The sequence below is a fragment of the Gymnoscopelus braueri genome (genome assembly GCF_963280865.1).
Source record: "Gymnoscopelus braueri genome assembly, chromosome: 9".
Classification (NCBI taxonomy): domain Eukaryota; kingdom Metazoa; phylum Chordata; class Actinopteri; order Myctophiformes; family Myctophidae; genus Gymnoscopelus; species Gymnoscopelus braueri.
Genome location: NC_137610.1, coordinates 10,619,578 through 10,634,014, shown reverse-complemented (window position 1 = coordinate 10,634,014; position 14,437 = coordinate 10,619,578). Strand labels below are relative to the sequence as shown.

At 40.9% G+C, this 14,437-nt stretch overlaps 1 protein-coding gene across 1 annotated transcript; it reads left to right on the top strand.

Moving 5' to 3' along the window:
- Positions 1-1,357: 1,357 nt before the first annotated feature.
- On the top strand, positions 1,358-5,753 carry LOC308091848 (glycine cleavage system H protein, mitochondrial-like). The gene is made up of 5 exons (XM_080437584.1): positions 1,358-1,504; positions 3,141-3,223; positions 3,316-3,379; positions 4,417-4,548; positions 5,153-5,753. The coding sequence occupies exons 1-5, from the start codon at positions 1,366-1,368 to the stop codon at positions 5,248-5,250; spliced, it is 516 nt and encodes a 171-aa protein (XP_080293710.1). The 5' UTR covers positions 1,358-1,365; the 3' UTR covers positions 5,251-5,753.
- Positions 5,754-14,437: the final 8,684 nt, after the last annotated feature.

Below are 14,437 nucleotides of genomic sequence, written 5' to 3'. Positions count from 1 at the left end.
CCAGCGCATGGGCCCAATTGAACCCTTCTTCCGGGTTGGAAACGTATTGGAAAATGTGATGGGCGCGGCCTATTTGGGTCCTCAGTGACGACACTGGAGCACCATGGGCTCGTACATATACATTGGCCACACCTGCAATACCTCAAATGGCCAGCATGTCCATTTGGCTTCAATGAAACCACTGGGTTCTGGGGGCTTGGTCTGGATCTATGGTCTGGATGCAGACCACAGGAATTGGTAAGACTAGGAACAATGGGAACAACAGCAGGCAGCGCCATGAATTTACTTGTTACTGTGAGTTGTGACCAAAAGAAAAATGAAATGATGTATTTCATAGGAATATGTTGAGTTAATGTGGATAATATGACAAAGAAAAAGCCCCTCCCTGAACAATGACTTCAGCCAGCTGTGCTGTGCATTATGAAATCACTGCACATCTGGAAAAGTGTGATAGTTGTTGTTTCGCTCCAGTTACAGTGTGGGCGTGGTCTGTCTTGATATGATGACCAGTGTTGCCATGTCCACTTATTATAAGTGACTTTGGGCATGTTTTTATATAAGGGGCTTCCAGCTTCCTAATGTTGTTTAAACAAGTGATTCTACGACATTCCCATGTCAACATTGTCAAGGACCACCTAAAATAAATGAATATGTATTTGCCATCTGAAAATATTTTGTGCCAGGGACCCCGGCCCCCCCATACAATATTTGTGTAGTTAAATGTTTCAAAAATATTCCAGATATTTATTTTTTCCCCCCAAGATTTTTTAAAAATAGCATATCTTGTGAGCTTGTAGATCAGCTCATTTCAAATATCCAATGTAATACAGTAGGACGGTAGTGCTCATGTGTCCATTGGTTCTCAAAGTGAACCCAGGGGTCCTTGGGGAGGTACCAGGGGGTCCCCAAAAATATTAGTTAATATAGCGTCACAATCATTTTAACCACCTTAACCATATTTGGCTATTCAAAAATAGCAGATATACAAGCTCATAGGCTAGCGCGTGACTTCGTGCCGCGCTATGAGCTTGTAGATCTGCTATTTTTTTTAAATCCCTGGCACAAAATATTTTGGAGTTGGGGATCCGCAGCCAAATACATATCATTTAAGGGGTCATTTTGAAAAACTCTGATAACCACTGGTCTAGTCGTTTCTTTTGGGCTTTGTTTTCGGACCTGGCCGCTTGTTTCTCTCGCAAAATCTGGCAACGCTGCTGATGACACATCCCGCATGCGACGACTCTCGCCGTATTATTTAACGATATTCTACCAAGCCCCGCCCTGCCTGCCTTGCCATTGGCTGAATGAAAAAACGAGAAAACAAGGACTCCTCCCCCCGTATGCCTGTCACCATAACGCGACAAAATGGCGGCATGTGCAATGATGCTCCGCTGCGTGTCTTCTAACCTCTCTGCAGCCCGGCCTCTGTTTACCTGCACGGCGAGGCTAACATCTAATGCTACTTTTCAACGGACTCTGGTTACTTCCAGTAGACTGTTTGCAGGTAAATGTTGAGAAGCATCAGGCCAACATGTTCTGTTATTATGATGTTAGCCTAGCCTCAGCTAATAGCGAAGAGGACGTCCGAGTCATTGACGGACTAAAAGTACTAAAAGTAGAAAGTACTCATTATGCAGAATGTCCCATTTCACAAAAACATTTTGAAAATAGCAGATCTACAAGCTCACAGTGCGTGGGCAAATAAAGTGAACACCAACTTCATGCTGACCTTTTAAAGTGTAGACTTTATCTTCTGTGAATTGAGTGTTATCGCAGCGGACTCTGTGGCGCAACGGTAGCGCGTCTGACTCCAGATCAGAAGGTTGCGGGTTCAAATCCCGTCGGGGTCATTTTTTATTTCGTAAATTGTGAAGAAGTCAATTTAGAAAGCGTGAAAACTGGTTGCATTTGCAATAACATTGTGACAGCGTAGGATAAAACGGAGATATTCCCTTATAACCTCCATGTAGTGGTAAGTGGGCTGGTTGTGGGCCAATAATGGTTTACTGCAATAATGAATGAAAACTAATCCAATTTCTATGCCACAAAATGACTGTATGTTTAAGCATGTTCTAATCATGTATACTTTACTTAAAACCATTTCCCAAATATTTTATTTTTTTACATTTTGGAAAAAATAGCCGATTTAACAGGTGCCCACTCTTTCTTCTTGGTGCCCATCTATCCTGTTGCTGCAGCACCTCGTTGACTGTTTTGGAATCACATCGATTGCACATAACGTTTGAAAACGAGCATGCCATACATTACATGAACCTTGTCACTTGAATCTCACCCCTTACCACCAACTTCTCATCATCTCCTTACGTGTTTTGTTTGTTTTTTAAATAATACATTTGAGAAATCTGAAGGCTGAAACATCTAAACAAAAAACAACATTGCAAACGTGTACATTACAGAGACTTTCAGGCAGGCAGACTCATGTGTCTGTTCAACACTGCAACAGATGTTTAAATGTCAGAAATTCAAATAATGTGAAAAATAGTTATAGTTAGTTATAATTTGCCATTCTCGTCATAAACATAAATATGTATGTATATTTTGGAAAACGGCGATTGAACTGCTAAATACGTCCGCCACCACATAGGCAAGGCAATTTTACATAGCACCTTTCATTATCAAGGCAATTCTACATTACAGGAAACAACATACAGAAAACATCCCGTAAATAATGTTTTTTAATGTTTTTTAATGGAGTGAAGTTCACCTATATCGTCACCTATATCGTCAATATACATTTAATTTAACCTTTAATAACTATACGAGACGGACACATTATAGCTGGTTTTAAATGCTAGACATGTACATGATTTTTAGGTCAATAGCAAAGTACCATACATCAATACACTGACAACTAGCAACTTCCTTGACTTGTGAAGTTGTGATGTCATGATCTTCATACAAGACAGCTGCTCTTTCAGAAGTTATGAAGAACGTTTCTCATTTTAAGTAATTTCCATAGAATTATTTATGAAAAGCAACTGACATTGTTGTCTATATGGACAAGTTCGTAAATATCTTATCTTAGGAAATGAGTCTGTGTCAGTGCGCAGGGATCTCCACAGTAACGATTTAACTCATTAAGGCTCCTCGTTTTTCAATCGTCCTCTGTCATCCTACAGATCTCAAATTCACAGACAAACATGAATGGATCCGAGTAGAAGAGGGTGGTTTTGGAACTGTCGGCATCAGTAACTTTGCACAGGTAAGCAGAGAGGGCAGAGACTGTTAAAAACATCATGTAGGGTGAATAAAGGAGGCTAACTTTGTCACTGCTCTCTTTCAAATCCTTTACAGGAAGCATTGGGAGATGTAGTTTATTGTGGACTGCCAGAGGTGGGCGCACAGCTGTCTCAACAAGGTAAACAAAACTCTGGTGCCATGATTAGGCCAAATTCATAGATTAAAGTTCTCAGTTGATTTCAGTCATTTGGATTCCATAGAAGTCAGCATATCTTCTATGGAAACATGTCATGCACCGAAAATAGGCCATCTACAAGCTTAGAACACGTCGCAAGCTTATATTTAGCCTATTTTCGGTTATTCGTTATTTTAAGACCAAAGAAGAGTATTTGAGGTGGTCAAACTAGCAATAGAATGCATGTTCAATCTTCCAGAAAATCCCAATGATCTCAGATATTTCATGAAAGCAAAGTTTAAACCCTCTGCGGTCTGACATTGTGTTTTAAAATACAAAAGACTATCCTTTTTTGTCAGGGCTGGTATGGCAGACTTTAGTATCGATCTGCAATTTCTTCAACTGGTTGGCTGTTTATAGCTACCAAAACATCATAATTCTACTTATTGTGCTAATTGTTTATGAAACACAGCACTAGTCGCTGTTGCACAAATCGCATATTAGGACACTTGGCCTAACAAAAAAAAATTATGTTGTGAGATTTCATTTTGCTTTAATCCATGAGTAATTGTTTCTAGGCTTGAGTGCTTTTGATATCTACAGATAATGTTCAATTTAATATACTACTCGGGCCACGCATGTCAGGAACGATGCAAGTTGGGAATGCATGTTGTACCTGTCAGAGTACTACTCGCTATAACTGTTTTTAATAGTACCCAGTCAAGTACCCGGCCAATGCTGGCTACCAGAACGTGAACAGGCCGGTCGATGCCTCACGAAGCTTGTTAACAGGCATTGTGCCCTAGCCCTGGCAACGCTGGACAAGCTGCTTCTGACCTTTTATATGACAGTCCAATGCAATTTACTTTTACAATCACATTAAGATCTATTTTCAGTTCCATCTCTTTACAAAGGCATCTGTGACCCATGCAGCTCTACTGGTTCTGGGTTTGTGCCCTGTCTGTAGTTATTCTGTGACTTGGACTTTAAATGCACCGAATTATGCATCACGCCAATTAAGTTAACCTCCTCTGTTCCAGATGAATTTGGTGCACTGGAGAGCGTGAAGGCAGCCAGTGAGCTCTACTCTCCTTTGACTGGAGAAGTTGTAGAGGTCAATACACGACTGGCAGACACCCCTGGCCTGGTCAACAAATCCTGCTACACAGATGGTGAGCATAAATACTCCCTCATTGGAGGATAGAGGGCTGCAACTGCAACTATCCATTATTGTCTTTAGCAATTATTCAGTCTATTTCCTTTTATTTTTATTTTTGTATTAGTTGAATATATATCAATTGCTTTTTGATGATTATTTTTCTTTTTTATATATCAATGAATTGATGTGAAAACATTCTAATAGATTTTCTTTTAATGAACACTTCAAATTTCTTCAAATCCCCCCCAAAATGGATTATTAAAATTTTAACATACGTTTTGATAATCAATTAAAATGGTAAATGGTGCATTTATATAGCACGTTTTTCCAAAGTGCTTTAGCTTTATAATGTGCATTACATTCACACATTCACACACCCACAGCGGAGGAAACCTTGCAAGGCACCAACTTGGTTATCGGGAGTAGTTAGGGGTTAGTTAAGTGTCTTGATCAAGGACACCTCAAGTCGACACTAACATGGGGGTAGCCATGGATCGAACCCGGAACCGCCTGAGCTCCTGCCGCACCATTTAAATTGAACAGGTTGATTAACTATTGCTCCCCTAGAGGATACAGTGTTTCATCCACTCTGACGTGTAACCTGATGTATATTGCAGGCTGGCTGATGAAGATGACCATTGCCAAGCCTGCAGAGCTTGACGCTCTAATGGATGAGACCGCATATGAGAGATACATCCGCTCCATCGAGGACTAACACAAGGCTACTTATCTACGCTATTTCCCCCCTCTCAATTCAGACACTATTGGCAGGGATATGCATAAGATGTGCCTGAGTCAGTTCTGACACTACACCCACAATCACAGGCGGAGCTCCTGAGCTCAACAGTATTGAGCTTCCGGTTGTATATAGATGTGAACGTTAGCGATCCTCAGTCTACTGTTAATGACCAAGTGTCAGCCTGTTTTGACAAACCACCCAGTGTTGAGACAAGTGGAAGAATATGTATTGATTACTGTGGCCTCAGAGTCCCAACCTGAAGGGACGAGAGACTATTAATCACAGTCTAATAGACTAGTGTAAGCATTTCAAACACAAGGTTGTATGAATTTCTTTCATATGAATGGGAGACTGTGAAACTTACAAAAGCACTTTGGTCTTGATGTTAATATCGTTGGCGGTCTATACTGCATGTACTAAAGCTACAGTATGGAAACGAGACCTGTACAGTAGAAAATAAAATTTCTTTACACACATTATTACGCCTGATTTTCCTGCATTCTCCAAAGGTCATGTTTTGTTTTATGCAAACGGTAATATTGTTAACTGACGAAGTACAGCCAACACTCATAACTTGGAGTAGAAACTGTTAACGTAAATTCCTGAGTGCTTTGTCTTGGTTGTGTAAACCCAATGCGTTTCTTGTTATGTCATGACTTATCAGTGTAAATGATCACACTGCAAACTAGTTATAATAGTATCAGCCACAATACTGTACACTAGTTGTAACTTTGGGTACAGGATGTGCATCATCTAATTAATACAAAGTTGAATACATCCTCACCTCCACTTGTTCATTATGCCCCTGTATACGCATCAAAACGTTTAAAACAACTTAGGCTGGTAGGTACAACAACGAACATTCTATATTACAGAAATATTGTAGACCTCAGGTCTACAATATTTGAGAGTAACTCCTCCAGGCACTATAGCGAACCTTTCCTTAGCTGTAGGGCTCTGTCTGGCCATGTCCCATGGTGCAGGAGGCTGAGGAAGTCCCTCCATGTTCCTATACCTCTCTAAACTCTCCCTTCTCTGTACTACTCACTCGCACATCACGCTGGCAGTAAAGTCTCACTGAGAAAGGCAACAGTCTTGTCCTGCTTGTGGCGTTCATACGTATAGCCCAGATAACAGTTTTGTATGGGTTTGGGGTGGTATATTATGTATCTGGTTCATCTCACCGGTGCTTGAACTCCATGTGTGCGATGACGGGCAAGAAAGAACAGCTTTACTGTGTCAACCATGACCCCGTTCCCAATGCACCAAATCACAGCCTGTGTGCTCCACATACTCTGCAAACTCCCTCTGAATCAAGGCTGCATCCCGCAGAGACGGACTCCTACACTCCTGTCTGTAACAATCTGCTCAGGGCATGTCTGGCCGAACACTACGCCTACACAAGGTAGGATAAGGAAGAGGAGAGTGATATGCTTGTGTAATGTTTTCTGAGAAATGAGAATGGACACCTGGTGCAGATGGTTGCTATACTTCGTTAATATAACGATCGCTTCATTTAAGGCCTGTGTGCTGCGAAACATTTGAACATCTCTCACTTGCACGCAACATGAAAAAAGGGAATTTCCAGTGTTTGTGAATGAGCTTGTTGGACAGCCCTGCAAGTTCAGGAGCACACCACCTTTATGATGAAGCTACGGCAAGGGTCACAGGTCATTGCTGCATCGACAACAAGATATATGACAAGTTCTAATGATCCAGCCCTGACATCAGTGTCCTACAGAGACAAATTAGTAGCTTACCAAAATTAGTTAATTAAATAAGGATGATTCTCTATGTTCAGCAGAGCTGTAAGTGTCAGTGCAATCCCTGACAAGACAGAAGTCTAATGGTCTTTTCTGTAGGCCCTATGTGTATAGCTGGTCTTGTTCTGAAAAAGCCTAATCAAAATGCTGTAAAGGGTTTGAGTACAAAACTATTGGCATCAAAATACTTTAATTTACTTACAGTAGCCTACCAAGGTAAAAAGTACTCCTTATGAATGGCCTATTTCACAATTTCTTTCAAAATTTGTCAAAAAAAGAAAGGTGATTAAGAAGTTCACACGTGTCGCAATGTGATGTGGTGTGAGCTTGTAGATTGGCTATTTTTGAGTAGTTAAAGTATAATATTGTGCTTACATAATAATATAAAACTAGTAACTACAGTTTTCAAATAATTGTAGAGGAGTAAAAAGTACATTTGCCCCTGAGATGAAATGGAGTACAAGTATAAAGTATTGACAAAAAGTACCTCAAAATTGTACTTAAGTACCACAGGCTGATTCCAGTTGTCTACAATACCTTTTTATGATCTGGACTCTGAAGTGGTGGACTACTGCTGCTTGTGACCTAACTGACCTTTGACCTTGTAGAATTAAAGCAACTTCCAGTTCATCTACTCTCAGGGGTGGGCAATTTTGATGATTGAGAGGGACACTATATTTTCCACACTCACTCCAGAGGGCCACATTGCATATACTGTCGGCAGACACCTCTTATCTCCGTATTTTAACTTTTTTCGTAAGTGAATGCCGTGCTTTGCCATTCTATGTCACACAAAGTAGCAAAAATAGCCCATCTACAAGCTCAAAACGTGTTTTGAGCTTGTAGATGGGCTATTTTTGCTATTTTTTATTTTTATTTCATTTCAAATGCATTTAGATATACTTATGTTAACTTTATGAACTTAAATACAAATACATTGGACATAAAAAAGACAACAGAATGTTAATACTAGTCATTATACTATACATGATATAGACTGGTCATTAAAGTCATTAAAGCGGATTGGAATTGTAACAGCTGAAATCAATAATATCATTATTCTGATATTAACCTGCGGGCCGCATTAAGTGAAGGTGGGGACCGCATGTGGCCCCCAGGGCCGCCAGTTGCCCATGTATCTACCCGTGTGTGTGTTCCTGCAATATGTTCTCACCTGCGTCATGTGGCATATGGATGATGCAATGCTTCTGCTGCATGCTGTGGGCTCACACAAGTTACACTCACTACTACACACCGAAAAGGTAAGTGCGTGATGTAATCCAAAGTAGGCCTACCACTAGCGAACGACGCTGTCCCTAGATAACATCAGTGGTGGAAAAAGTACTATTTTTTTTTACTTAAGTAAAAGTAACAATACTGCAATGTAGAAATAGGCTACTCTGTTACAAGTACAAGTCCGGAATTCAAAATTTACTTGAGTAAACTACAAAAGTATTGGTATCAAAATGTACTTAAAGTAGGCTACCAAAAGTAGAAATAATTGTAGTGGAGTTAAAGTATAATATTTTGCTTCTGAGATGTAGTGGAGTAGAAGTAAAAGTACTGAAAATCGGAAATACTCCAGTAAAGTGAAAAATACCTCAAAATTGTACTTGAGTACAGTACTTTAGTAAATGTACTTAATTACTTTACACCACTGGTCACTGCGATATCTACTGCTGGTGTAGGCTATTCTGACATTTTTGTCGGAGAACGAGGCTTAGCTAATATGTCAACAAGCTAAAATAGGTTAATTTGCCCACTATATAAAGTAGATTTTAGTTTTTTCTTGGTTATGGGTAAACTATGAAAGTAATTGTTTATTTATATTCATTTTATGATTGCTAAAGCACTTGAACAAATATTAATAAACAATCTGAAATAGCTTTTATTGTCCACCCACCAGATGGCAGTGTATCCACCCATTTATGCAGACTCCAGGTAGCAACCTTTTCAGGCCATGACCCCCCAAAATAATCATATTTGAACTGGGGACCCCCCAAAATTATCATATTTGAACTGGGAACCCCCAAAATTATCTTATTGAACTGGGGATCCCCCAAAATAATCATATTTGAACTGGGGACCCCCCACCCTGACAAGCACTTGGAATTATAGGATTTGAGGCATTACATTTTGTTTGACTCGGTTCCACAGATAAACATTGTGAAAATAGCAGATCTACAAGCTCACAACGCCTCACACTGCGAGGCGTTGTGAGCTTATAGATCGGCTATTATCACAATTTGTGCCTCTTATATTATTTGACAATTTGGACAATGTTTGACCAGTTTTTATAGTCTAGTTTGTTGATTACTTTTGATGCACTAATGGTCTTATTTATTTTCTTTCTTTACTTTTTTTGTTCTTAGGTATAAAAAGGTATTAAAAGTCCTTAAATTATGACTTCACTGTCATCTGGGGACCCCCGTAAATCCTGTTGGGGGTCCCGACCGACAGGTTGAGAACCACTGGGGTAAGTGATTTTCTTTGGTTAAGATAAGTGTTACATAGCTCTATATTCTGAGTCTCCCCGTTTCTCCAGCTCTTTAGTAAACAGAAAATGCATTTGCAGTTCAGTCATGCCAATTCTATCCAATCAGGATAGAGAACTGAGACAGGATACATATTAAACAAGTGAAATTGGAAGTGATGACAAAGAAATGAGCGAACATTAAAAATGGAACCCATTTATCAGCTTAATTTTATAGTTTTCCAACACTACTGTATAATGAGGCTGATAAATGGGTACTATCTCCTGATTGGCTGACATTTTGCTGTTTGTTGAAGAGCTGGGGAGATGGGGGAGACTCCTCCTGTTTCTGAACAAACACTTAATCGCAATGATTAGGCCTACTATCAGAAAATAGTGCTTTAACCTTTTAACAAAAAACTTTTTGTTTCAACCAAAAGTAGCACTTACCCTACCTTTAAGTACTAAATATTACAGTCAAAGTCAAATAAAAATGTGAAAACAGAATAAAATAAAATAAAGTAGTGTACCGATGGGCTTCTGCAGAAGTCAGGACAACAACATTAATAGGATCACTTTTATTTGAAACACCAACTCGAGATTTGTCACCAACCACTCAAATACTGAGCACACGATGGTCTCCCCTATCCTTCACGCTTTGAGTGATACTTATAAATAAAACACAACACACAAATTACCCTCCCAACGAATTCCTATGGTAAACAACAACTTGATCAAATTACAAATGCACTGATTAGACGAGACCTTATTATAAAATGCTTTAATTGTTATTATCGTTATAAAGCATTATGAGTAGTTATAGTGTTTACTATAATCATACATTGTTATAAGCCGATTACAATGCATTGTAAGTATGCTTATAATGCATTATAGACATGGGCTTCATAGAAAGTGTTACCGTAAAATGGTAAATGAAAGGTCATGTTTGCAGTAGTCATACAGTTAGATATAGTTCATGTAGTGAAATTAAATTAAATTTAGGCAGTAGGGCTACAGGCAGAACAGCAGGGACCACCCAAATAGAATAAGCACAAACACACCCTGACCACAGCCCCAGATGGTCTGGGCTGACCTTGTCAACTCCTAATAATGCCCCAGGCAAACACTATGTTTGGGTACAGGTGTCAAAATGGACAAAATACGCCATAGAATCCCACCAGTAGTACCAAACACTGGGCAAAAGAACAACAGCAAATAAGCAACCACAAAAATATTCATTTATTTTGAATCCAGTATGTGTGCACACGCATACATCAAATCTCAGCAATTGTTGCACATATGATAATTCTTGTCATTATTGTAACCTGTTTGAAGATGAGGCATGCCAAATATTGCTACTCCCACAAGTAAGTTAGTTAGTTAATTTTATATGTTATATAATATGTCTTTGGAACGAGGGTCCTATAATAGCCCAAAGCATATAAATGTCATCTAAAAGATAAAATAAATAAATTTAAAGAAAAACTAAACAAAAAGCAAAGAATCAAAACATCTCTTGCACATGTGTGCTTGTTCATTTACCTATTGCAGGAGGTGAAGGTGTAGTCTGCGGCAGTGGCTTGATTAATGACGTGAGGGGGGGTCGTGGAGGCCTACAACAGACACACAGATTCCAAAGAAACCCTCCTGATCTTCTCGACCCACCAAAACATCTCTCAACATCTTCCACACCAAGGCACTGCTATCTTCACCGACTGTTGGAGACATCATTAGCTGAATGGTTAGTATTGGTCATATAAATTCTTAAATTTGTACCTGTGATGAATATTCTCATACCTGTTCTAAAGTAGTCCATTCCACATTATCTGCAAAAGATTAATGAGTTAATGAGTATAATGTGTAGTTGCTGCCCGCACTGTTTTACGAGATGCTTTAAGTCCACTGGCACTTATCTAACCACAGCTGATGGCATAAGCCATGTTGGTATAGTTTTGTAACTGACAAAGACTTTCTTTACTGGACATGGATGGACCAGTAGATAACCTCACCTGTGTGCATCCCTGCTTCCATCTCCAGCCAAATGCCTGTAATGGCTTCAGTTGACCAGTAAGGGGAGCTCAAGGCTAAATTCACTACCTGAATAACATTCAGGTACTGAAACACAATAAGCTGATGATGCCTTAGGGCGTTTATATTTAAGTAATTTTATTTATCCTTTATCTTAACAAAGGCATTGTCTCCTTGCAAGCTTTCCCTGTTGTGATATGACACTGAAAAAAACATTCTTGGTGACAGTGTGCACAGTTGCACGTAGTATTTTTTTCTTTAGTGTACATGTCTTACGTGAGCACATGTAAGCCCTTGAATCAATGGAGACGGCGAATAAAGGAGATTTGTGACATTTTTGGACTAAACATAAAACATGTGCTCTCTTGCTCCCAATTGCCATGTTCAGTGGATTATCTCCCTTCATAATATCATGTTCCAGGATTCAGTTAAGGTTTAGTTCTCGATACACGCTGGGATCCATCTAAAATATAATCACACACAATGACATACATTCAAGATTATGCAGGCTTTGGTCTGAAGAGAGACCTGTCCTTGAGTATAATATACAGTATGAAGAGATGATGTGCTGAGAGCTTTGGTGGGCGAAAGAGAAGAAGACAGAAGTTGAGGGGAGACTAAGAAAGAGAGACAGGGGAGAGGGAGAGAGGGAGAGAGAGAATCAATAGTGTTTAGACAGAGAAGTGGAGTCTAAGTGTGTGATCAATAGAGAGCAGAGAGGAGAGATTAGCTGCTTTTCTCTCTCAAACTAACACTGACAAATTGGTGAATTGGTGTATCGGCCCTTGGGCTAAACGGATTGACCTGCTGTTTCCATGTTCTACCGTGTACTGTCAATAAACATCTGTGTTCACCGTGGCTCTCAATGAAGGGTGTGTGAGTGAAGCGGAGAAAGGAAAGGAGGGATAAGGGAGAGAAGGAGAAGGGACAGTGAAAAGATAGAGATGGGAGCCAGTGCAGGACGGGCTGATCCCGGATGCCTCCGTCCATGTGAGACTTTCGAACCCTCACAAAATGTCCACTGCCTATGTCTCATTAACACGTGCACGTGCTCACGTGCACGGCCGCGGTTCGCTCACGCACTGTTATAAAACCATAATAACGTCTCCGGGAAAATTAATGGAAGGACAGATTAAAAACTAAGTGAGGAGAAACGGGCCACTGGTGTAGCTATTTGCAACTCATAAATCATTCTGACACGCCCACGCACACGTAGACACATGGGAAGCCACGCGCACATATACACACAGGCATGCACACATGCGCACATACACAGACAGACACACACACACACACCACCCAATCACTCACACACACACACACACACACACACACACACACACACACACACACACACACACACACACACACACACACACACACACACACACACACACACACACACACGTACTGTAATTAACCACAGGCTATTTACTCTCTCCTGCTGTAAATTAGACATGCAGACACAGTTATTACATTAGGGGGATCTGCCATGCAGAATACTAACGGGAGGGAGGGTGTGGAGGCACTTGCACAACAACCCCCTCGTACAAACAAACACAAGACAACACAACACAACACAACGTACACAGTACACACACACACACACACACACACATACACACACACACATACACACATACACACCAAAGAGAGCTTTGGAAGAATCATAGAGTGACGAGGGTAAGAATGAAGCTGCAGCACAGAGAATGGGGGCCCCGGCTCTTTGTTCCCTGCTGCATTTCATTATCTGTAACGCCAGCCAACACACACGACACACACACACACACACACGCACCTCCCCCTCCCCTGAAGCTGTCTGCCGCTGCGCGACGACACACACTTGCACACACACTCACACACACACACACAGACAGACAGACAGACAGACAGACAGACAGACAGACAGACAGACAGACAGACACACACACACACACACACACACACACACACACACACACACACACACACACACACACACACACACACACACACATGCGCACACACACAGCCAAGAAGGACAGGAAAATAGACACAATGTCAGTGGCGTTCCTTGGCATCTGGGCTCTGGTCACGACAACGGCGTGTGCATGGTTGTCCAGAGCCGATCCACCCACACCTGCCGTGGCCTGGCCTGCTGTTATAATAAGTGGCACGTGTTAAAATATTCAACATACATTTTAAGGTGGTTTAAATGAACACTGAGGATCTTTACTGCGAGGCTTGGCTCGCTGTGACACAGAGCCCTTCCTGTAGGCACACATTCTGCTCCGAGTGGAGTCCAATTGGCGATGAGGACTTGATTAAAGCAAATATTGATAAAATGTCTGAGGGAGCATGTCTCCCTTTTTGTTTCGGGGGATCAGCCTGCTTCTGTTTAGTGCGTGGGCTCGTGTGGCGCTCGCGCGTGTGTGTGTGTGTGTTTCCTCTGGTTTTCCCTACCTCCCTCTCCCCTCTCTGTCCTTCTATTTTCCCACGGTGATCGATAGCTCATTACAATCATTGACTGTGGCTCATCAGCACCTGTTAAAGCCCAGAGACAGAGTGAAGGTGCATGTCTTTGTGATGCTGTATTGTATATACGCATGTGTTTTCCTGTGATTGGAACACTATGGCCAGAAGCAGAGGCAAAGTGTAACATTTCCTCAAATTCTGCCTCAGATTCTGTGTTCAATGCATGGTGTTTGTCGCCCCTTTTATGGTGCACGGTCTTGGGGAACATCTTACTATGCAACTCACGTGGGTGCCATGGTTTGTTGCTATGGTGATTGCCAAGGGAGCCAGAGTATTATAGGTGTTTATCCTAGACAGGAGCACGGCTCCTTGCCATCTATCAAGAATAAGATAAGATAAGATAAGATACATCTTTGTTGATCCCCAGAGGAAATTCAGGCGTCAT

Excerpts from the sequence above, each read along its gene's own strand:
- LOC308091848 (XM_080437584.1), top strand. The coding sequence starts at position 1,366 with ATGGCGGCATGTGCAATGATGCTCCGCTGCGTGTCTTCTAACCTCTCT. Across the intron at positions 1,505-3,140 it reads TTCCAGTAGACTGTTTGCAG|ATCTCAAATTCACAGACAAA; the intron begins GTAAATGTTGAG and ends GTCATCCTACAG. Across the intron at positions 3,380-4,416 it reads CGCACAGCTGTCTCAACAAG|ATGAATTTGGTGCACTGGAG; the intron begins GTAAACAAAACT and ends CCTCTGTTCCAG.